This window comes from Equus przewalskii, chromosome 16 (genome assembly GCF_037783145.1).
Source record: "Equus przewalskii isolate Varuska chromosome 16, EquPr2, whole genome shotgun sequence".
NCBI classification, from domain to species: Eukaryota; Metazoa; Chordata; class Mammalia; order Perissodactyla; family Equidae; genus Equus; species Equus przewalskii.
Window position 1 is genome coordinate 65,529,561 of NC_091846.1, and position 24,807 is coordinate 65,554,367.

A 24,807-nucleotide genomic window follows, 5' to 3' on the forward strand; every position below is an offset into this window, starting at 1 on the left:
AACAAGAAGGCAGAGCATCACATTGTTTGACTTCAGCTGGGACTGTGCACTTTGAGTGACTCAAGTGTTTTGCCATTCTGCACTTGCACATGTCTGCAAATAACTGCCAACGCGCTCTGAGAATTAATTCGAGGATTACAAATGAATTGTAGGGGGTTACAAATGAATTTTAGTGAGTGGGCAAGTTCACAAATACAGAATCTGTGAATTGTGAGGATTGACTATATGTACAAATAAACCCATGTATAATAAACAAAGAGAAACTATGCAAAGCTACTGCAGTCCTTGTGTCTATAATTGATCATGAGGTTGTAGTTGATATATATGGCTTCCTTTTTCAGTTACCTGATGCATACTTCTCCTGACCTCAGCTAGAACCTCAGCTACTCGCACTTCTTTACCTAATGGCGTGACCCAAACTTTCATTCTTGAAGGGTCTAGTGCTTAATTGTTCTGTTTTTTGGTTGATGTAGTTTTTCATTAAGCTTTAGTATTGGGCATGGAGTTACTAAGACCCTAGAGAATCCTCTAGGTTCCAGATGTAGCCCTCTTTGCCACCATTGTATTAGCAGCAACCCTTGGTTCTCCTTACTAATTGAGATCAGTTTCTCCAGCCAGTAGATTAACCTTTTTTGTTTTTTTGGCCCTTTGGTTTCAGTGGCATAAGGAGTATAAAATGGTGAGGTGGCAGTCTCACCTTTAAAATCACTGGAACCATTGTTGTGTCCTCTTATAGAAGCATTTCCCCTTTGGGGACTAAGATCTCCGAACAGTCAGAGCTCAAGTTGCCAAGACTGGAAGCAAACATTTTGTAAGTGGGTTATTAGGTGTAATAATGAGAGGAACCACTCCCACTTCTACTTCTTGATTCCTGGACCCATGTATTCTGGCTGTTGGGGAGATAGCACCATATCATAGTCTGTCGTAACCTGCAGCCTGTAAAATAATTTTTCAGGTTTTTGTCTCCCAGCTGATGCTGCCATTCCACTTTTCAAATGGGCTTGCTGCTTCTGGGTGATGGAGTATGTGGTAAGACCAGTTAATTCCATGAGCATGAGCACATTGCTATACTTCCTTTGCTGTGAAATGAGTTTCTTGATTAGATACAAAGCTGTATGGGATGCCATGATGGTGAATAATGCATCCTGTGAATCTGTCAATGGTAGTGCTTGCAGAAGCGTTACAGGCAAATCCATATCCTAAATATGTGAAGATGATCCATTATGGACAAGAACAAGTATAATCAGTCTGCCACCAGGTAGCTGGCTGGTACACCCCCACCCGCCTGCACTCCATGGTGCCATATTGGGAACTTAAGGTTGGTCTCTGGTGTTGGCAGATTAGGCACTCAACAGTAGCTTCAGTCAGATCAGCTTTGGTAAGAAGTAGTTTGTGTTTTTGAGCCCATTCATAGTTTCCACTTTGTTCATGGGTCCTTTGCACAAGCACTGACGTAGTGGTGAAGGAAGTTGACTGACATCCACAGAACATCATTTTATCCACCTGATGATTAAGAGTCTCCTCAGTAGCAGATGCCTTTGACAGTTGATGTGCCTACCTAGTTTGTGATGGTTAAGTGCTGCTACTTAGTCTTCTGCTACTCCAGGACCCCATCATCCCCATTGAAACCAGAAAGCCCATCTCAGTGGTGACATCCCCTATAGTCATACCTGTCCTGCAAAGGGAAGTGACCACAGAGCTTTGAAAAGGTTGCGGGTAGTCCCTCACTAATATATTCCTCAACACCTTAGTAAAGGAGGAGTGTCTCCTGGGCCCTCTCATGGAACTTAGGTGGGAGGTTGGTGTGTAGGTCACATAGGAGAAGTTCAACAACATTTCTCTCTCTCTAAGCCTTTGGATAAGCCTTCTTATCAAGCTAGGGAAACTCTGGATTCTCAGCCTTATTAAATATAGGCCATTTTTGAGTCCAAGTTTCAGTCAGCCAATCAAGTAAGTTGTTAGAGCCACTTCCAGCTGCATGAGCTAATATGTTAAATCTGGGATCTCTAGTATAGGAGTTGGCAAATCTTTCCTAAAGGGTCAGATAGTAAATATTTTAGGTTTTGTGGGCAATTTGGTTTTTGTCAGAGCTACTTAACTTTGCTATTGTAGCGTGAAAGCAGCCATGGACAATATGTAGTGAATGGGCATGGTAGTGTTCTAGTAAAATTGCATTTATAAAAACAGTTTGCTAACCTCTGCTCTGGTAAGTGGGCACATATCAATGAATTAGACCGGATTTAGTGTTCTAGTCCACTCTCCTTGGTCTAATGCCTTTAAAATCCGTTCCCACACACGTCCCTAGTTTATCAGCAAAGTCTTGCAATTCTTTGGTGTGCAAGCTATTTTTTGGGCTCATAGTCTCTACCTGTCTAGTGACAACAGGAATGGTTAGGGTGGCTCAGAAGGACTTAGAGGTTCAAAGTTGGTCAGTTTCATCCGGGTCCAGCCAGTTCTTCATTCTAAGTTTTAGGATCCCATTCTTTACTAATTCATACCCTAAATTTCATGCAAGAAACTTGGCGAGACTATGAATTCAACTAATGTTTTAATTCCACAACTCTCAAAATTAAATTTTGTGTGTGTGTTTTTTTCCAGCTAAATCAGCTTTGTGGCCACAAAAAAAAAGAGGTTGTTTTAGGGCTACCAAGGAAACTCTCAGACTGTGGCTTGAGCTGAGAAACCTGAGCTTGTTATTTTCTCTCTGTAAGTGCACTACTGTGCTCAGAAGAATTCACTGCACATCACAGTCCTTATTTTATCATTACTGCCCTTACAGTCGAGTGTAGCAGCCACTTGGGTTTCCAAGGCATGTGCTTCGGTTAGCCCTTCATTACTGTCACCCACAAGTTGTATCTTGATTATTGTGATTCCAGTACCTGCCATGGGTTACTAACATCTTATTTCTCATTGACAAGGAGCTCAGCACTGCACTCAGTCTCAAGGGCATGACCAAACCAACCCTCAAATCCTGTCTTTGTGGATCTGTCTCCTGGGACCACTCCCAATACCAATTGTGGATAAGTCAGGGTCCATTCAGGAGACAGAAACTACCCAGTAATTTAAAAGAGGAAGTTTAATATAAAGAATTGTTAGGATAAGAGAGTAACTAGGAAGATGTAAAGAAAACTCTAAAGGATATTCTAAGGCTGAGAGACATTCCCCAAGGAAGGGCCAACTTGGAGGGGAGATGGCCTCCTCAATGCTAGAGTTAAGACCTCACTGGAGAAGGTATAGGTGCAGCCCAAGTTTGCTGGTAGAGAAGTTTGCTGAGTTGTCAGTGCCAGAGCTGTTCACGGTACCTGGGCAGCAGGAAACAGCCCTCTTAGGTGTTGGTGAGCCCAGGCTGAATGGCCTGTGTGTGAGGGGAGTTTGGGTGCTGTTGTGAGTGTGAAGCCTGGAGTGCATGGTGTCGTCTTTGGGAGATGGTGTCTGACAAGGCTGCCAGGTGGCTGAGGGACTAGATCCCTGGGCCTATGGCTGGGGCAGGGCACCACTGGATGTCCTGCTCAAACATACCATGCAACAGAAGCTGCATGGCAGACCAGGCAGCAGGAGCCAGAAAAAAGTAAAGGCAGCAGTGGGAACCAGAAGGTGTCCTTCTTGCAGTGCCCCTTCAGTACCCTTTCCTGACAGAGTGTAACATTGTGCTCAGCGTAAAGAAGAAACGCTTAGAAACTCCAGTCCATTTTTACAACCAAGTACTGAAGAATGAATTCAGGGCAGAGAGGCAACCTGCTGATAATTGGCCTGGTCAGTCAGATCATGTTATTCTACTCACAACTCCTCAGTAGTTCCCCATTTTACCCAGAGTAAAACCAAAGCTGTACATTGTCAGGACCTCGTCTTACACTGCTGTCTCCTTTGTTGACTTTGTGGTAGCCATCCTGGCCTCTCTGCTGTTTCTGGAGCAGAGCTGGCATTCTCTTGACTTAGGGCCCTCCCACAAGCTGGTCCTTCTTCCTGGAAAGCTCTTTTCCTAGATGTCTGCATGGTGGGTTCCTCACTTCCTTCTGGTAAGTCTTTGCTCATATGTCAACTTCTCGGTGAGGCCCGCCTTTGACCACCTTAGGTAGTACTGAAATCCCTGGCACTCATGACCCCTCTCACATGGCTCTATTTTTTCCATAGTACTTTACCTAAAATACCATGTAATTTATTTCTTATGTCTGTCTTCTCCCACCATAATGTCAGGTGCCATGAGGGCAGAGCCTTTTGTCTATTTTGCTCACTTATCCCAAATACCTGGAACAGTGCTAGGTGCATTGTAGCTGCTCAGTAAGTACTTGAATGTTACATGGATGCTTTAATATTCATTAAAGTGAGATTCTAGTTTAACAAAGCAATTCTAATTTTGTTGTTCAACATATTTTTACTACTACTGTGTTGTGCAATTTCCTTTATATTTTGTAGACTGGTTACATTCTTTTTTTTTTGAGGAGGATTAGCTCTGAGCTAACATCTGCTGCCAATCCTCTTTTTGCTGAGGAAGACTGGCCCTGAGCTAACATCCGTGCCCATCTTCCTCTACTTTATATGTGGGACGGCTACCATAGCATGGCTTGCCAAGCGGTGCCATGTCCACACCTGAGATCCAAACTGGCCAACCCCAGGCCGCCAAAGCAGAACGTGCACACTTAACCGCTATGCCACCTGGCTGGCCCCTGGTTACATTCTTTTGACTGATTAGGTCCATACAGGTATATTTTTGAGCTGCTTATATTCTGTAAAATGAAGCACTATTTATGCTTTTTTGTTGCGTTCTCTAGGTCGCTTTTCAGCTTCTGTGACTTTTCTCATCTGAGTAAATGACTGAGGCAGATAACTATATTCTTAACATGTTTTCCTTTAGAATTAAATCTTGGTTCATGGAAAGTTAACTTATTTTTTTTTGTTTTCAGGTGCTGAATGTGGAGTCAATGCAGATGTTGAGAAACATCTTGAACTGGGCAAGAAATTACTTGCAGCTGGGCAGCTAGCTGATGCTTTATCTCAGTTTCATGCTGCAGTAGGTTTGTATCTTGGAACCAAAACAGTCAATGTCCATCTTAGTGAATTCTAATTAATAGCTCTTTTTTTGGATAACATTTAAAATAAACACTATTTAATGTTTAAAGAAAACATTTAAAAATATTTACAGGATTCTGGGTGAACTAGATTAATAAAATAAATGTGTAACACTTGAATGCATGTGTATCTAACGTGAGAGAATTTTCTAAGTAACTGAGACTTACTACTGTAAGAACCAAGAATAATTCAAGAGAATTTTAACAGAAAACTTTTCTCAATGTATTATATGGTTTTCTGCCTTAAACAGATTTCACTGAATACAGTTTAATTTTCTTGATGACTTGAGACAATCAGTATAGTAATTACTTTAGTTTGAGGCCCTTGGGGAATCCTGCAGTTCATTGCCTCCTCAGGGCTGGTCAAACTCCCACCACTCCTTAGGCTGTTACTTTTTACTGCTTGCTTGTGTCTGTCTGTGACATCAGTCATCTTTGCAGCTTTTAGTCTATTGGGACTGTGAGACACGAGATGACCAGAAAAAATAGGTTCTACGTGAGGGCTTAAAGGGTTTTCTTATGAGTCACTACATACACTTTTGTGATGGGACTTTTTGACGTTGACATTCCTGAGTCCTTTTTATTTACTTATACATTCCCACCTTTATTTGGGATGGTTAAGAGTGACAAGTCAACCTGAGGTTAATGAAGTGGAGTATTTTTCATAAGATACAATTCTGCTCACCAGAAGAATTATTCTATTGTTGTAATTTACGTATAACTAAAATGTAGTTAGGTTTTGGCTTGGCAACATTTTCCTTCAAAATAGGAATATTTGTGACGATTAGGTGGGAATAATATGTATAATAATTTATTTGAAAATAGGATTCAATCCACACATGTAAGGTATATAGAAATAAATATAATTTCCATGTCTGAAAATTAAGACTTTTCTAGAAACAGATTTGATATGTTAATAGAGTTTTCTTAACTATGTGGAGTTTCTATTAGGAAGTTTTTTACATTTCAATGGTTAGCTCACCTTGGGAAGTGGCAGTTAATTGGGACAAGAATTTGTACAAGTTACTTTTCACTAGAAACTATATGTTATATGACCATGTCATTACTAAGTCCATACTTTTTCTGGTGATTCAAACGTCCTTAGTGCTGCTGTATGGTTATTAAAATTGTCAGTTGTCTTAGATAAAACATATCTTAAAAAATATATTGGGAGCTGGCCTCGTGGCGTACTGGTTAAGTTTGCACACTGCACTTCAGTGGCCTGGGGTTTGCAGGTTCTGATCCTGGATGCGGACCTAGCACTGCTCGTCCAACCATGCTGTGGCAGCATCCCACAAAAATAATAGAGGAAGATTGCCACAGATGTTAGCTCAGTGATAATCTTCCTCAGGCAAAAAGAGGAAAATTTGCAATAGATGTTAGCTCAGGGCCAATCTTCCTCCTCACCAAAAAAAAAAAAGAAAAAACAAATTGATTCTTTCCTACTACCACAAGAATATTTTCAGAAACGTATGCCTTCTACCTGTTTTATACTTTATTATTTGCTGTCATTAATTTCACATTTAAGAGAAACATTAAGGACTATGGCATATTGTTAAAGTGGTTTAAAATGACTGCCTATTTTTCTTTAGCTTCACTGCCTTACTGGAAATCTTGAGATGGCTCTTCCCCAAAATAGCCAATAAAATATTATTGTCTTTACAGACAGATGTAAATTAGTAAAGCTAAAACATAGTAGTTTGTGAAATTCAGTAAAGGGAGAAAGTGAAACACTTCTAGTGCATTCAGAATTCAAATAGCAATGTTCATAATTTGGTGAATAGCAGTGATTCTCAAATGGTGCACATATGGTAATTTCTGAGGAAGACCTATGTAGTTGGAGACATTGATCATTTTAGTGTATCTAAAATACAGATTATTCATAAGTAACTGTAGATAATAAAGTTGAGATGGTATATGATGAGAATATGCAGTACGCAGCGATTGGGGTGCTGTGCTGTCACGGCCTATTGAATCTCTGACGAGACGTGTTGCACAGAAAGGAACTGTAGATCCTCTATTTCAGCTGTCTCCTTTACCACATCAGATTTTTGGTATGGCCATGATTACTGCTTCAGGAAACCCGGAGAGTTAGTGAGAGCCTCTCACTGACAGCGAGTTAGTCCAGGTCTCCTGACTTCTAGACTAACCAGTTATGCACTTACTGCTGAAGGTCATGGAGCTGTACTCCTGTAAAATGTTCACTAACTTTTGTGGTCATATATCATCCATATTTTAATACATTGCTTTAAACTGACTGTATAAAAAGTTCATTGTGTTTATTTATTCATTAAAATGTTTATGCTTCTCAACTTGTAAATTTTATAATGTACTTTATTTCTTTAACTTCTCCTGTGTTAGGAATTGATGTTAAAGTTTGTAACAGAATTTGGCTAAGAGCATTGTGAGTATCAATGAATGCTACAGGTGACATTATTTATGGTTGTGGCATATTTTCTTCCATTTTTTTTTATTGAGTTAATGATAGGTTACAGTCTTGTGAAATTTCAGTTGTACATTAATGTTTGTCATTCATGTTGTAGGTGCACCACTTCACCCTTTGTGCCCACCCCCCACCTCACCTTTCCCCTGGTAGCCACTAATCTGTTCTCTTTGTCTACATTTTCAAATTCCTCATATGAGTGGAGTCATACAGAGATTGTCCTTCTCTAACTGGCTTATTTCACTTAACATAATTCCCCCAAGGTCCATCCATGTTGTTGAAATGGGACGATTTTGTTCTGTTTTACAGCTGAGTAGTATTCCATTGTGTATATATATATATACCACATCTTCTTTATCCAATCATCTGTTGATGGGCACTTAGGTTGCTTCCATGTCTTGGCTATTGTAAATAATGCTGCAGTAAACATTGAGGTGCATAGGACTTTTGGAATTGCTGACTTCAAGCTCTTTGGATAGATACCCAGTAGTGGAATAGCTTGGTCGTATGGTAGTTCTATTTTTAATTTTTTGAGGAATCTCCATACTGTTTTCCATAGTGGCTGCACCAGTTTGCATTCCCACCAGCAGTGTATGAGGGTTCCTTTTTCTCCACAACCTCTCCAACATTTGCTACTATTAGTTTTAGATATTTTTGTCATTCTAATGGGTGTAAGATGATATCTTAGTGTAGTTTTGATTTGCATTTCCCTGATGATCAGCGATGATGAACATCTTTTCATGTACCTATTGGCCATCCGTATATCTTCTTTAGAGAAATGTCTGTTCATGTCTCCAGCCCATTTTTTGATCGAGTTGTTTGAGTTTTTGTTTTTGAGTTGTGTGAGTTCTTTATATATTATGGATATTAAGCCTAAGTCAGATATATGACTTGCAAATATTTTTTCCCAGTTAGTGGGTTGTTTTCTTGTTTCAATCCTGTTTTCATTTGCCTCGAAGAAGCTCTTTAGTGTGATGAAGTCCCATTTGTTTATTCTTCTATTGTTTCCCTTGTCTGAGAAGACATCGTGTCCGAAAAGATCCTTTTAATACTGATGTCAAAGAGTGTACTGCCTACGTTTTCTTCCAGAAGCCTTATGGTTTCAGGTCTCACCTTTAGGTCTTTAATCCATTTTGAGTTTATTTTGGTGAATGGTGAGAAAGAATGGTCAATTTTCATTCTTTTACATATGGCTTTCCAGTTTTCCCAGCACCATTTGCTGAAAAGACTTTCTTTTCTCCATTGTATGCCCTCAGCTCCTTTGTCAAAGATAAGCTGTCCATAGATGTGTGGTTTTATTTCTGGGCTTTCAATTCTGTTTCATTGATCTGTGCACCTGTTTTTGTACCAGTACCATGCTGTTTTGATTACTGTAGCTTTGTAGTATGTTTTGAAGTCAGGGATTGTGATGCCTCGCATTTTGTTCTTTTTTCTCAGGATTGCTTTAGCAATTTGGGGTCTTTTGTTGCCCCATATGAATTTTAGGATTCTGTGTGCTAATTCTGTAAAGAATGTCATTGGGATTCTGATTGGGATAGCACTGAACCTGTAGATTGCTTTAGGTAGAATGGACATTTTAACTATGTTTATTCTTCCAATCCATGTACATGGAATGTCTTTCCATCTCCTTATGTTGTCATCCAATTCTCTCAGAAAGGCCTTGTAATTTTCATTGTATAGGTATTTCACTTCCTTAGTTAAATTCATGCTGAGGTGTTTTATTCTTTTTGTAGTGATTGTGAATGGTATTGTGTTCTTGAGTTCTTTTTCTGTGAGCTCGTTATTAGAATATAGAAATGCTACTGATTTATGCAAATTGATTTTATACCCTGCAACTTTGCTGTAGTTGTTGATTACTTCTGAGAGTTTTCCAATGGATTCTTTAGGGTTTTCTATATATAAGATCATGTCATCTGCAAACAGCGAGAATTTCACTTCTTCCCTCCCTATTTGGATTCCTTTTATTCCTTTTTCTTGCCTGATTGCTCTGGCCAGGACCTCCAGTACTATGTTAAATAAGAGTGGTGATAGAGGGTATCCTTGTCTCGTTCCTGTTTTCAGGGGGATGGCGCTCAGTTTTTGTCCATTGAGTATGATGCTGGCTGTGGGTTTGTCATATATGACCTTTATTATGTTGAGGTAGTTCCCTTCTATGCCCATTTTGTTCAGAGTTTTTATCATAAATGGCTTTTGGGTCTTGTCAAATGCTTTCTCTGCATCTATTGAGATGATCATGTGGTTTTTATTCCTCAGTTTGTTGATGTGGTGTGTCACGTTGATCAGTGTGCGGATGTTGAACCATCCCTGTGTCCCTGGTATGAATCCCACCTGATCATGATGTATGATCCTTTTGATGAATTGCTGAATTATGGTTGCCAAAATTTTGTTTAGAATTTTTGCATCTATGTTCATCAGTGATATTGGCCTGTAGTTCTCTTTTTTCGTGGTGTCCTTGTCAGGCTTTGGTATCAGCATGATGTTGGACTTGTAGAATGTGTTAGGAAGTGTTCCATCCTCCATAATTTTTTGGAATAGCTTGAAAAGGATAGATATTAAATCCTCTCTGAAAGTTTGGTAGAATTCCCCAGGAAAGCCATCTGGTCCTGGGGTTTCATTCTTTAGGATGTTTTTGATTGCTGTTTCAATCTCTTTGCTTGTGATTGGTCTGTTCAAATGGTCTGCTTCTTCTTGAGTGAGCTTTGGGAGATTGTAGGAGTCCAAGAATTTATCCATTTCCTCTAGGTTATCCATTCTGTTGGCATATAGTTTTTTGTAGTATTCTCTTATAATCTGTTGTATTTCTGCAGAGTCTGTTGTTATTTCTCCTCTTTCATTTCTGATTTTGTTTATTTGAGCTTTCTTCCTTTTTTTCTTTGTAAGTCTGGCTAGGGGTTTGTCAATTTTACTTATCTTCTCAAAGAACCAGCTCTTTGTTTCAATGATCCTTTCTACTGCCTTTTTAGTTTCAATAGCATTTATTTCTGCTCTGATTTTTATTATTTCTCTCCTTCTGCTGACTTAGGGCTTTGTTTGTTCTTCTTTCTCTAATTCAGTTAGGTGTAGTTTAAGATTGCTTATTTGGGATTTTTCTTGTTTGTTAAGATGTGTCTGTATTGCGATGAATTTTCCTCTTAGTGCAGCTTTTGCTGTATCCCATATGAGTTGGTATGGCATATTATCATTTTCATTTGTTTCCAAGTATTTTTTGATTTCTTCTTTAATTTCTTCAATGATCCATTGCTTGTTCAGTAGCGTATTGTTTAGTCTCCACATCCTTGTCCCTTTCTCAGCTTTTTTCTTGTAATTAATTTCTAGCCTTACAGCATTATGATTGGAGAAGATGCTTGTTATTATTTCAATTTTTTTAAATTTGTAGAGTCTTGCCTTGTTTCCCAACACATGGTCTATCCTTGAGAATGTTCCACGTGCACTTGAGAAGAATGTGTATTCTGCTGTTTTTGGATGAAGTGTTCTATATATGTCTATTAAGTCCAATTGTTTTAGATTTTTGTTTAGCTCCACTATTTCCTTGTTGATTTTCTGTCTGGATGATCTGTCCATTGATGTGAGTGGGGTGTTGAGGTCCCCTACTATTATTGTGTTGTTTTTAACATCTTCCTTTAGGTCTGTTAATAGTTGCTTTATGAACTTTGGTGCTCCTATGTTGGGTGCATAGATATTTATAAGCGTTATTTCTTCTTGATGAAGTGTCCCTTTGATCATTATATATTGTCCCTCTGTGTCTCTCTTTACCTGCCTTATTTTGAAATCCGTTTTGTCTGATGTAGATATTGCAACACCTGCTTTCTTTTGCTTGATATTAACTTGAAGTATTGTCTTCAACCCCTTAACTCTGAGCCTGTGTTTGTCCTTGGGGTTGAGGTGTGTTTCCTGGAGGCAATAAATTGTTGGATCTTGTTCTTTAATCCATTTTGCCACTCTGTGTCTTTTTATTGGAGAGTTCAATCCGTTTACATTGAGGGTGATTATTGATGCATGTGGGCTTAATACTGTCGTTCTGTTGCTCGTTATCTGGTTTTCCTGCATTACCTTTGTTTCTCGTCCTGTGTGTTTTAGCCTACCCATTGACTTCTGCAATTTCTTATGCTGGGTTTCTTAGATTTTTCCTTATTCATGTTTTGTGGCTCTGTTCTGTTTTTTAGTTTAGTGGCTACCCTGAAGTTTGTATTTAGAATCTCATGTATAATATAGTCTATTCTCTGGTGGTCTCTTACTTACTTGGCCTCGGCTGATTTAGTCCCTTTGCTCTTCCCTTTGTAAATTATTATTTTCATCTCTTATTCCAACTCGTGTTATAAGTTTGTAGTTAGAGTGATAAGATCGTCTTTGCTTTGGTGGTTTCCTTACCTTTATCCTAATGCTATAGTTGAATATTTGCTATCCTATTCTGGTTCTATCTATCTGTCTCCCTACTCTGTGGTTTGTGACCCCTTTCTCCCTTTTTTTTATTTTTTCAGGTATGAAAGCCTTCTTGAGGATTTCTTGTAGTGGAGGACTTTTGGTTACAAATTCCCTTAACTTTTGTTTTTCTGGAAAAGATTTAATTTCTCCTTCATATCTGAAGGATATTTTTGCCAGATAGAGTATTCTTGGCTGAAGATTATCTTTTAAAGTTTTGAATATGTCACTCCATTCTCTCCTAGCTTGTAAGGTTTCTGTAGAGAAATCCGCTGAAAGTCTGATAGGAGTTCCTTTCTAGGTTATTTTCTTCTGTCTTGCTGCCCTGAGTATTCTTTCTTTGTCTTTCATTTTTGCCATTTTTACTACTATATGCCTTGCAGTAGGTCTTTTTACATTGAGAAATCTATGAGATCTGAAAGCTTCCTCCACACACATTTCTCCCTCAATCCCTAGATTAGGGAAGTTCTCTTGTATAATTTCATTAAGCACACTTTCTGCTCCATTTTCCTTTTCCAGAAGTTCTCTTGTATAATTTCATTAAGCACACTTTCTGCTCCATTTTCCTTTTCCACGCTCTCTGGTATTCCGATAATTCTTAAATTCATTCTCCTCATTGAATCCGCTATTTCTCTGATATTTTCCTCATTCTTTCTAAGCCTTAGTTCTCTTTCTTCCTCTGTCTGGAGCCATTCAGCCTGTCTGTCTTCGATTATGCTAATTTGCTCCTCTGTGGTGTCTACACGGGCATTCAGAGAATCCGTATTCTGTTTTATCTGGTCCACTGTATTTCTCATCTCTAGTATTTCTAATTGATTCTTTATAATTTCAGTTTCTTTTGTGAAGTAACTCCAGATCTCATTGAGTTGTTTCTCTATGTTTCCCTCTACCTCATTGAGTTTTTTGATGATAGCTACTCTGAACTCATTTTCACTTGGTTTACCTATTTCCAAGTCCTCAGGACTTAATTTTGCATTTTTACTGTTTTCCTTCTGGTCTGGAGCTTTTATAAATTGCTGAATGGTAGAGGAGCGCTTTTTGTGCATGATGGTAGTATTCGTTTGCAGTTACAGCCTGTCACCACTAGATGGGGGTTGAGAGCCACGTGTCCTGAGCCCTCCATGTTCAGCCAAGATGGTGGCGCCCAGCGCAGGTTGGGGGAGGAGGGGCACTTTCTCTCGCATTCTGATCTGGATTTCGATCAGCTCTCATTCTCTGGTCTCCCCGGGGCCTGGCTTGATGGAGTCCCCATACACGGAAGCTTTCCCCCATCAGTGGGTTTCCACTGCACCAGCGCGCGGAGTCCTGGATGGTCCCCTGGTCGCGTGGCCTCTCCCCTGCTCCTTCCCTCACTGTCGGCAGCGATCCCAGTCTCTAGGGGAGGGAGTGAAGTTCTCTCTTACCCCATTCCAGCTCCTCCGAGGCCAGCTGTAGCCTCTCTGTCCTCTGTTGTTTTGCTCTGTAGCTCTCTGATGGTCTCGGCATTAGGGGTTATTGGTTGAAAGTCAGTTTTTCCATTTCTTTGGTTGTATTTTGGAGGGGAGAGAGTCCTGGGTCAGCTCACCCTGCCATTTTGCTCCACCCCCTCTCTTTTCTTCCATTTTTATTTTTGAAAAAGTACTTGATATAGTTTCAAAATTACTCAAGCACAGTATGTTTTATGATTACCTTTTTACACAGTGTAAGGTTTATGTATTTAAACTGAATAGCAGCAAAAATAATTATTTTTATGTTGTAGTGTAGATCTATCAGTGATATGGTTTGAATTTTTTTTCTTTCTGGCATGTAAATATTTTTTGGCAGGAGTTTTAAGACTTGGAACTGATTGGAAAATATTATAGATCTATTGGAAACAGTGTGATTTAAGGAAGAGTGTTGGCACTTTCCAAATAGTCTTCTGAAATAGTTGCATCTTTTTCAGTGTTATGAAATAGTCAGACACTGTTTTGTTTAGAGATTTGTCATCAGAGAAAACTGCAGTGCAGGTGTGAAGATGCCCCACCTCTCATTCCTGCAGCATGGTCTTACCGGGATAATGAGCCCTAGGGGGTATCTGGCGTAAATGTATGTCTAAAGTGGTGGATTAAATGGTGGACTTGTCTGAAATGATTGGTTTCTCCATTTGCTTGGTAAGAAAACCAGTATCACACTTACATAGTTTTGCTAAATTGAAAAGTAAAGTCCATGTCTACATTTATTTGTTGTTAAAACATATTGGGTGCTTTCTCATCACTTTTGAACCTCACTAGTGAAATGAGGATGGACATTACTATCCACATGTAGACAGAAGGAAACAAAGAGGTCTCCAGTGGCTTTCCAAAGGTCACATTCCAGTTCAGGAGATTGTGAACTTCTTAAAGATGGGTGCCATCTTATTATTATTATTATTATTATTATTATTATTTTAACCTCTGGTAGGTGCTCAGTAAAAGTTTGAATGAATGAAGGGGTAGGCTTGGATTAGCTGGGAGCAAGAATAAAAATTTTTTTTGTATTTAGGCAGGGATTGGTGGTCTTTCTGCTTCCCACCTCCACTGTTTACAGCATCATTTGTAGTTAACTTTCTGATGTATTTTCTCCAGATAGTGGTTGTATTTTCTTCATTAGGGCTAATTTTCTTATATTTGAATTGTTTGATAGTTTTAGGATTAGACCTTAAGTCCATCTCCCATGTTCAAATTTCTAATAAACTAGTATAACAATTTGAATGACTTGTTTTCACATGAATCTAGTGTTTCTCTATGTAGGCTTGCAGGTAATTTAAATAATGAACTGTATTGTATATTGAAGGCCAGCCCTAGTGGTCTAGTGGTTAAGATTCAGTGCTCTCACCGCTGTGGCCCAGGTTAGTTTCTCACTCAGGGAACCACACCACCTGTCTGTGAGTTGTCTGTACTATGGTGACTGTGTGTTGCTGTGATGCTGAAAGGTATGCCACCAGGATTTCAAATACCAGGGGGGTCACCCATGGTGGACAGGTTTCAGGAGAGCTTCCAGACAAAGGCAGACTAGGAAGAAGGACCGGGTCACCCACTTCCAAAAAAATTGGCTATGAAAACCTTATGAATAGCAGTGGAGCATTGTCTGATACAGTGCCAGAAGGTGAGAGGATGGCACAAAAAGCCAGGGCAGGGTTCCACTCTGCTGTATACAGGGTTGCTAGGAGTCAGAGTCTACTGCACTAACAACAATTGTATATTTAATGGATAACAGGAAAAGTGATTATTTTCAAGGTCAGTAAATCTTGTATTTTGAGAAACTAAGCATGAATTTCTTAAACCAGTCTTTGTTCAGTTGCTACTTCATGCACAATGATATAGGAATGGGTGCTAGTTCTAGGAACTGTTGGTATTTTAAGATGAAGAGCACTGGAAGGCTATTTTGATTTGCCATTTTGGGTGACCCTATACCGCTAAGCAAGTAAGCAAATTGATTCTTGATTCATGTGTTGACCACTGTCATCTGATTTCTTAATTTTTAAAGGTTGATTGTTATAAATTTGGGTCTTAATCCCATTTCATATCTTAAAACTACCTGAAAACTGGATAGTAAAATAAGTGAAAGTGAACACCTCAAATATTTTATATAGACTTTTTTTATATGTTTGTAATCAAATTCTTAATACAAAAGCTAAGTCATACATAATCCTCTTCGGAAGTTTTTCTGCATGAACTGAAATGGTCAGGTTTTTTTCCAAGTAGAATTCCAATGCAATGTTTACTGAAGGTACTTTCTTGATAAAATACCCAAAGCTAGCACTAAACAGTCTTCTTTTCTTGAAAGAACTTCATACAGAGTTCAAAATAAACATCATCTGTTTTTGAAAATGCCATTGCTAATCATGTGGGAGAATGATCTGAATATCCTGGTGAGGCACGTTTGTTTAAGAGCCATATCTTGCTGACTTTGTTGGGTCCCTTGCTTGTCCCAGGCAGGTCTCAGTGTTGGCATTGGCCTGAAGTGTCCTTTGCAGTTATCAGGAGTTTGTTTTAATTTCCTTTTGCTTGGGTACCTGTGGACCAGGTGCTATGGAGACACAAAAATGAATTCACTCATGGAATTTATTTTCTCTAGACTGAGGCATGTGTATAAATAATTGATATCAGGAGGTATTGATAAGTGTTAGGTGCAGTAAGAGATATGTATTATAGAATGTTTTGGAAATTGAGGTAATGGAAGGTTTATTTTCACATGTAATCAAATAAGTCACTTGTGGTGTAAACTCCAGACCTTAAATCATGTTGTTTTCAGTATTTCTTATTCTCTGCTTAGTGTAATTAAATTTGGAGAACTTAAGGTTTGTTTTTTTTTTAAATAAATGAATATAAAAGTAATTCATGTTCATTGTGAAACATTTTGGAATACATGGACAGTATAAAGAAGAAAATCCGATCTCTCTGCCCAGATGACTATTGTTGATGTGTAGCGAATTTCCTTCTGCTTTTAGGGACAGTCACTTAAGTTTTAGTAATCCTTAGGTAGCCAGTCATTCTTACAGCCAGTTTTGCTGACCAGACCTATATATTTTTAATTTATTGCACATTCTAAATCAAATATAAACTAAACCCAAAAATATTCTATATCAAGTATGCTCTAAATATAGTTACTCTGTTTCTTAGTCCTTCTTCAAGCCAATTACAATATTTTGCAGGAAAAACCCTATATACAGGCCACTGACTTTGCTCTTCTTTCCTCGCTTTCCAAGGGAAATTGGTCAGGAAAGAAATTTCAGTGATGCTTAGCTGGGATCATATATGGATTTTGTTTTTGTTTTAGATTTAAGAAAAAATGTTTTTTTAATTGTTAAAATGCCCAATTTTCTTATTTTTTCAAAATAGTCCTTTTTTTCTGACTGCCTCATTCTTTTACTTTTTTATTGTAGTAAAATATACGTAACAAAATTTATCATTTTTAAGTTTATAGTTCAGTGGCATTAAGTGCGTTCACATTGTTGTGCAGCCGTCCTTACCATCCACCTCCAGAACTTTTTCATCATGCCAAACTGAAACTCTGTACCCATTAAACAGTTGTTTCCCATTTCTGATGCCCCTCCCTTCTCACCCCTGGCAATCACCATTCTAATTTCTGTCTCTCTAAATTTCATTACTCTAGCTACCTCATAGGAATGGAATCACACGATATTTGTCTTTTTGTGTCTGGCTTATTTCACTTAGGATAATGTCTTCAGGGTTCATCCATGTTGTAGCATGTATCATAATTTCATTCCTTGTTAAGGCTGAATATTATTCCATTCTGTGTATACACCACATTTTGTTTATCCATTCATCCATCGATGGACATTTGGGTTGTTTCCACCTTTGGGCTATTGTGAGTAGTGCTGCTATGAACATGGGTGTACAAATATCTGCTTGAACTCTGCTTTCAATTCTTTTAGGTATATACCCAGAAGTGGAATTGGTGGTTCATATGGTAATTCTATGTTTAATTTTTGAGGAATCACCATACTGTTTTCTACAGCAGCTGCACCGTTTTACGTTCCCTATGACAGTTCACAAGGGTTCCTGTGTCTCCACATCCTCACCAATACTTATTTCCCCCTGCCTCCCTCCCTCCCTCCCTCCCCTTTTCCCTCCCTCTCTTTCTTCCTTTTTCTTTCTTCCTCCCTCCCTCCCTCCCTTCCATCCTAAGGGATATGAAGTGCTGTCTTACTGTGGTTTTGATCTGCATTTCCTCTAATGATTAGTGATGTCGAGCATCTGTTCACCTGCTTATTGGCCATTTGTATGTCCTCTTTCATCGATAGTTTTATAGCGTATTTGCTCCTCCTGCCCCACCTTCCTCCAGCAGTACTTCAGGTAGTTTTCGGTGCCATTAACAAGTGCTCAAAACTATCATTTTAAATGATTATATACTATCCTGCCATATAAATTTCATATTGTAATGTTTTTAAATGATGAGACCTTTAGGGGTAGAACTTTTAGGGAGTTTAGTTGTAAATCTTAAAATGATGACATCTGTGTACATATATATTTATTTTTTTAAGATATGTGGTTGGATTTGGTCAAGATCATTTTTAAGATTCTTGGTACACACGTTTTTTCAAAATTGCTTTCTAGAAGGATTAATTGACGGTACAAGATTTGCTTGTAATTGAATTCACTCTTCTCACTTTGTAGGTGCTGAGCAGAGTGGAATTAGTTCGAAAACCTAACTCATCCATCTGCTTTCCTTCTTTCAAATGTTAACTTCTCTAGTCTCACTCTCATTTTCATTTTCCTCCTTTGTCCTATGGTTTGTGACTTTATTTCTTCACTGCCATTTTAGTTGGAGTTTATGAGGGAGCAGAGATTGCACATTCAATATATTAGTTTAATTGGAAGTCTATAATTTCCTAAAATTCTGTGAATAAGTGCATAGTCCATGTTCACAATCAGTGTTTCACTTAAGAAAATTTCAGCAAAGACTGAATTGCATACTTATATAAGTTATGAGTTGAATATAGTTAATATTCTAGACTGGAGGTTCGCAAACTTTTTCTCTGAAGGACCAGATAATAATTTATGCTTTGTGTCTAGTCTCTGTTGCATATTTTTCTATTTTTTTGACATCTCTTTAAGAATGTAAAAAATATTCTGAACTTGAAGTCTGTGCGTTAGATTTGGTTCAAAGTCTACAGTTTGCCGACCCCTATTCTGGAATTATTTGCAGTGATCTTGCTAGGCAACATGACCCATTATTAAGGAAGAAATTCTTTTCTTAATGCTTTTCTTAATAGAATTGCAAACTCTGATAATGTTCAGGTGATTTGGTTTTTAGAGTAAATTACTGAGAGCTAATATTTATTTAAATTTTCAGATGGTGACCCTGATAACTATATTGCTTACTATCGGAGAGCTACCGTCTTTCTAGCTATGGGCAAATCAAAAGCAGCACTTCCTGATTTAACTAAAGTGATTGAATTGAAGATGGATTTCACTGCAGTAAGTTCATCTAAACTTTTTTTAAAGGGGAGTTTCAGGGAACTTAGAAGAGGTAATTTGTTTCTTGAGGTGAGGACTGGCGTGCTAGGCATAGCTAGAAGATATAGAAAGCCACTGTGATGTAGTGGACTGGGCAACAGGAGAAATTGAAAGTCCCTGGAATCAAAGGTCTTGTGAAACAGGAACAGTAGATGCAGTAGGTGATTTTTAGAAGCTTGGCAGTGATGTTAGCTTTGTGGTTTAGAAAGACATCTGTGTGGATTGATGGAGTGTAGGGCAAGATGTGAGGGTGAGAAAGTTGATTAAGAGACTGTTGAGCTAAGAGGCTATCAGGTGACTGGTGACAGTTTCAATTACCAGTCAGCTGTAGTAGGAAGAATAAAGAAGACAGGATAGCTCAATAAAGCCAGTGGTTTGTGGTGAGGGTACAAAATGCTGAATTAGACAGAGTCCTCCCCTGAACCAACACCCAAACTTCAGAGGGAGAGGAGTTTACAGTCTAATGAGATAGCCTGATGATTGGCAGGTCACTGTAATGGCTTAAAATAATAGGACCAATGAGATGCTTTCAAAATTAATTTGGTAACTTATTTATTGTTTATATTCTGCCATATTTCAAAAAGGATTTGAGATAACTGATTAGATATGAGTGAATGTTTAGTTTGAAATATTACTATTATTTTTTTTATTTTTTGAGGAAGATTGGCCCTGAGCTAACATCCATGCCCAACTTCCTCTACTTTATATGTGGGACGCCTACCATGGCATGGCTTGACAAGCTGTGTGTAGGTCCACACCTGGGATCTGAACCTGCGAACCCTGGGCTGCCGAAACGGAATGTGCAAACTTAACCGCTGTGCCTTTTGGCTGGCCCCAGAAATATTACTATTGTTTTTAGATAGAATTCCCAAGTATCAAATTTTTCTTTAATCTATTACTTTACCAAACTAGGCACAACCTTTCACAAAGGTTACATGGCTCCTTTTTCTTGTATTATAGTAGCTATTAGCTAGTTGAAGTGACTTTACTCTTTCTTTCTAACAGAGGATTAGGGAAATTATATGTACCATAAAAGTAATATATAAGTTTTAGTGGACTATTGATGTGATTTCTGTCTTATGGTAGATGTTTGTCATCAGAGAGTTGATATTCTTGGAAGAGATGGGATTATGCACGTTAGAAGCAGGAGAATATCGGAGATGATGGGGAGAAAATGATGCATGTTTAAAGGGAAGAGCATGATTATTCTGGTTATGGTGGAGTAAATATTTGCATTGAGAGTTAATAAAAAAAAAAACCACAACTATTTCCAGAGCTTGGATTGGTAAAGTCCCAAATTACACACTTTTACAGTAATGACAAAAAAGTTATTATGATGGCAAAAGTATATTTTTTTAAATTGAGATATAATTCACATACCATCAAATTTACTTTTTTGTTACAAATTATACACTGAAGTATATCAGGTGTACACTGAAGTGTACAATTCACTGGTTTTTAGTATATTCACAAGGTTGTGCAAGCATCATTGCTATCTAGTTCCAGAACATTTTTATCACCCCCAAAAGAAACCCTGTACTCATTAACAGTCACTCCCCATTTCTGTCCAGCCCTTGATAACCACTTATCTGTTTCTATGGATTTGCCTATTTGGGATATTTCTTATAAATGAGATCATACAACATATCCCCTTGTGTATCTGGCTTCTTTCACTTAGCATAATGTTTTCAAGGTTTATCCATGTTGTAGCATGCATCAGAATTTCATTCCTTTTTATGGCTGAATAATGTTCTATGTATGGGTATATCACATTTGTTTATTTATTAGTTGATGGAAATTTTTTTTATGACATTTTGACTATTGCTGTGAACATTCATGAACAAGTTTTTGTGTTGACACATTTTCAATATTTTGGGTATAGCAACAGTATTTTTAAGAAAGCATGTTTTAACAAAAATTAAAAACATTCATTGGTTCCAGGAATTATTCTCAGAGTGCCCAGTCAAATGGGCATTGGAAAAATAAATATTTCATTAATACTTCATTAGCTTATTTACTTTTATTCTTTGTGTTTAAAGAAAATTGAAAATGCATAGTTCCAGGACATCTGTTCTGTTTTTTTTTCTAGGCAAGGTTACAGAGAGGTCACTTACTACTCAAACAAGGAAAACTCGATGAAGCAGAAGATGATTTTAAAAAAGTGGTATGTTAAGTTCAATTTGTATTTGGCTCTATGAAGATGTTATTTTGAGTGAACATATTGGACTTATGTTTTATATTAAGACATTTAATAATAATTTTATAGCTAAAAGGGAGAATTGTTTGATTTGTGTTTATAAGAATCACAGATCCCGGGGCCGGTCCTGTAGCTGAGTGGTTAAGTTCGCGTGCTCCGCTGCGGCAGCCCAGGGTTTCGCCAGTTCAGATCCTGGGCGCAGACATGGCACCACTCGTCAGGCCACATTGAGGCGGCGTCCCGTATGCCACAACTAGAAGGACCTACAACTAGGATATACAACTATGTACCAGGGGGATTTAGGGAGATAAAGCAGGAAAAAAAAAGATTGGCAACAGTTCTTAGCTCAGGTGGCGATCTTTAAAAAAAAACACTCACAGATCTTGTATTAATATTTAGTGACTGCATCAAAGAATCGCTTTAACAGAGGGAAGGTAAAGTGTATGGAATAGATACATAATCCTAACTCAGTTCATGTAGCTCATGTGTTCTGCTTTCTTCTCCGTGAGAATCTAGAGATGTCAGCTGAGCTATTCTAAAAGTCCTGTAAGTGACTTGGGAAATGCTTTATTTGATTTGAAAGGAATAATGAAACAGATTCTTAAAAGGAAATGTTGCTGTTGCCCATATGGCTACTTTACAAAGTAAAAAATGTTTTGGATTTGTTGGAAAGATGTTATAGATTACATGTAATTGAAGGGGGTATGTCTTAAAAAATGGTTTAGAGAGAGACAGCTAGCTAATGTCTTTATGCCCTCATTGGGCTTGTTTTAAGACCTGCATTTTTGTTCTACATGGATTTGTTTCTGGAAGAAAATATTTGCAACCACATATGTGATAAAGTATCTAGAATATATAAAGAACTCCCAAAACACAATAGTAAAAAAGCAAACATCCAATAGAATATGGGCAGAAGACATCAACAGACATTTCACTGAAAAGGCTTTACAGATGGCAAATATGCACATGAAAAGATCATTAGCCATTAAGGAAATCTAAATTAAAACAACAAGGAGCTATCACTACACATCTCTCAAAATGGCTAAAATAAAAAAGTCACAATACCAAATGATGACAAGGATGTAGACAAACATAAAATGGCCCATTCACTCTGGAAAGCAATTTGGTAGTTTCTTTTTTTTTCACTGAGGTTGATTTGCCCTGAGCTAACACCCATTGCCAATGCCAATCTTCCTCTTTTTGTACGTGAGCCTCCGCCACAGCATGGCCCCTGACAGACGAGTGGTGTAGGTCCAGACCCGAGAACCAAACCCAGGCCACCAAAGCAGAGCACACTGAACTTAACCAATAGTCCACTGGGGCAATATGATAGAATAATATTCATTAACAAGAATTGTTTATGTATAGTGTTGATTTATAGACCTAGACATACAAAATAAAGTCAATTAAAAGACAATATAAAAATTGTGTGTAAAAGTTGTTTACAACTAGAGAAAACTTTTACGTGTGCTAAATTAGTCTAAGTGGCAGTTATTTAAAGTTTATAGCTGTTTTCCCTTTTGCAAAGTTGTATACAACAAGTTTTGAAGAAAAAAGAAAAGCTTTGGAACAGAGACAGGAAGTTTGGCTTTTAGAACTGACTTTGTACTTCAGCCATGATTTACATAGCACTCCGGATGTGCGGGGCATGTTGCTAAGTGATTTCCAGGGATTATTTCACTTAGTCATTGTTCAGATGTGAGGCAGAAAGGGAAGAGGGAGGGGTGAGGCTTAAAAGATGTCAGCAATAAAATGGAATCTGACTTATATAAGGGAAAGAGGAATTTAGCATGACTTCTAGGATTTGGCTTAGATAATAAAGAAGAGCCATTTATTGAAGAGGATTGGGGGGGTGCGGTGGTAGTGGCAGTGGGTTGGAGATAGGAAATGGAATTCTGTTGACCTTGTTATTGAGATGCCATTTAGAATGTCCCATGGGAGAGATGTCAAATAGGCAGTTGCAGTCTGATGTCAGTGTATGCATAAGAGGGAATGGTGAAGAATGTAGGGTCTGGAAATGACTTTGAGCCATAGTTACTTCTTGTATAAAATGGAGATCATCTGAAATGTCCTTTAGGATTTTAGGATTTGCTTAGAATAGTGCCTGGAGCACAGAAAGCTCTCAATAAATAAAGCTCTCAAATAAATTGATCATCACCATCATCCAAAGCATGGGCTTTGGAGATAGAGACCTTAGTTTGAACTTAAGCAAGACTTCTGGCAAGTTATATAATCATTCCATTTCTTTATCTGTAAATTGAAGACAGTAAAACTGTCTCATGGGTAATAGTATTAAGTGAAAAAAAATAGGTATGCAAAGTAGGCTTTAACTGTTCTTTCTGCTCTTCAGCAGTTTTCACTTTAGTTGGAAGAAATAAGCCCTAAATATGTAAAAAATAACAGTGCAGAGGCATTTGTAAGAAGTGACATATGAGCTGTCTAAATAACAAGATAGCTCATTAAGATTGAGAATGACATATGACCAGAAGTTGGGAGACCCACCTCACTTTGTCTCCTGATTAACTGTGTGTTGTTGAGCAGATTACTTACCATTTGTGAGACTCAGTATTTTCTTTTATAAAGTGAGAGTTGATTGGGCAAGATGATTTCTTAGCTTACTTCCATTGTTAAGAGTTTCTTAAGTGATTTAAACATGTAGAGAAAGGCGATTACTACCATAATATAGAACAATTAGGGAAGCTTGGAGGAGAGGAGACTTGAGAAATGGGTTGGTTTGATTAAAACTGCTTGATGGAACAAGAGAGTCTTTTGGAATCTTAGATTTTTTTTTGTGTGTTACAATTAGGAGAAATTAGCTATATTCTCACATTTCCCTGCTTCATTTCTGGTAGGTTTTATTTATGAATTTAACAAATATTTGAGTTCATCCTCTGCCAGGTTCAATGAACATTCTTATCTGTTTTGTTTTCCTTGCTCATACTGAATCTCTTCAGGGCAGCAGTTCTCAGGATTGGTCTCTGGATCCCACTTACTGTTAAATATTGAGGACTCTAAGGAGCTTTTGTTTATCAATGTTTATGGTATTAGAAATTAATTTTAGAAATTAAATATTAATTTAAAAGTAGTAATAAACCCACTATGTGTAAATATAAATAGCTTTGTTTTTGCATGAAAAACAACTATATTTTCAAAAACAAAAAATTTGGTAATGAGTGGTATTATTTTACATTTTTGCAAATCTCTTTGATATCTGACTTACTTGAAGACAACTGGATTCCCAGATCTGATTTATATATTGGTCGAAGCATTATTAGAGGAAATGTGTCTCACACATATAAGCGGTTGGAAAAGGAAGACTATTTTAATAGTCTTTTTAGATAATTGTGGATATTCGTTGGTGTTACACAAAGACTCCACTAGTGGTTATAGGTTAGTTGCAGTGTGGGCTCTGAAATCTTATCAGTGAACTTTTAGTACTTTGTTATAATGAAACCCATTGGTTTATCTTGCACTTTGAATGGATTCTTTATATTTTATACATATATGCTTTTGTCCCCACAGACCCCTGAAAGAATATTAAGGACTCCCAGGGGTCCCTGGATCAGAGTCTGAGAATCACTGCTGTAGGGTATATACCTGAGAGGATAATTGCTACTTTGAAAGTTATGGGCATTTTTAATCTGGCTGAATAGTTTGGCACTGTCCCTTTAAGTGGTTATCCAAATTTATGTTCCCACTAGC

The 24,807-nt window shown here is 37.9% G+C and overlaps 1 protein-coding gene across 2 annotated transcripts in view; it reads left to right on the forward strand.

Annotated features, from left to right (window-relative positions):
- DNAJC3 (DnaJ heat shock protein family (Hsp40) member C3) overlaps positions 1-24,807 on the forward strand; it is a 69,959-nt gene that overhangs the window by 14,134 nt on the left and 31,018 nt on the right. For both annotated transcript variants that reach the window (XM_070579080.1, XM_070579081.1), the window contains exons 2-4: positions 4,902-5,012; positions 18,745-18,869; positions 20,998-21,072. In XM_070579080.1, the coding sequence (XP_070435181.1) occupies positions 4,902-5,012; positions 18,745-18,869; positions 20,998-21,072 (311 nt within the window). The remainder of the gene's footprint in view (positions 1-4,901; positions 5,013-18,744; positions 18,870-20,997; positions 21,073-24,807) is intronic.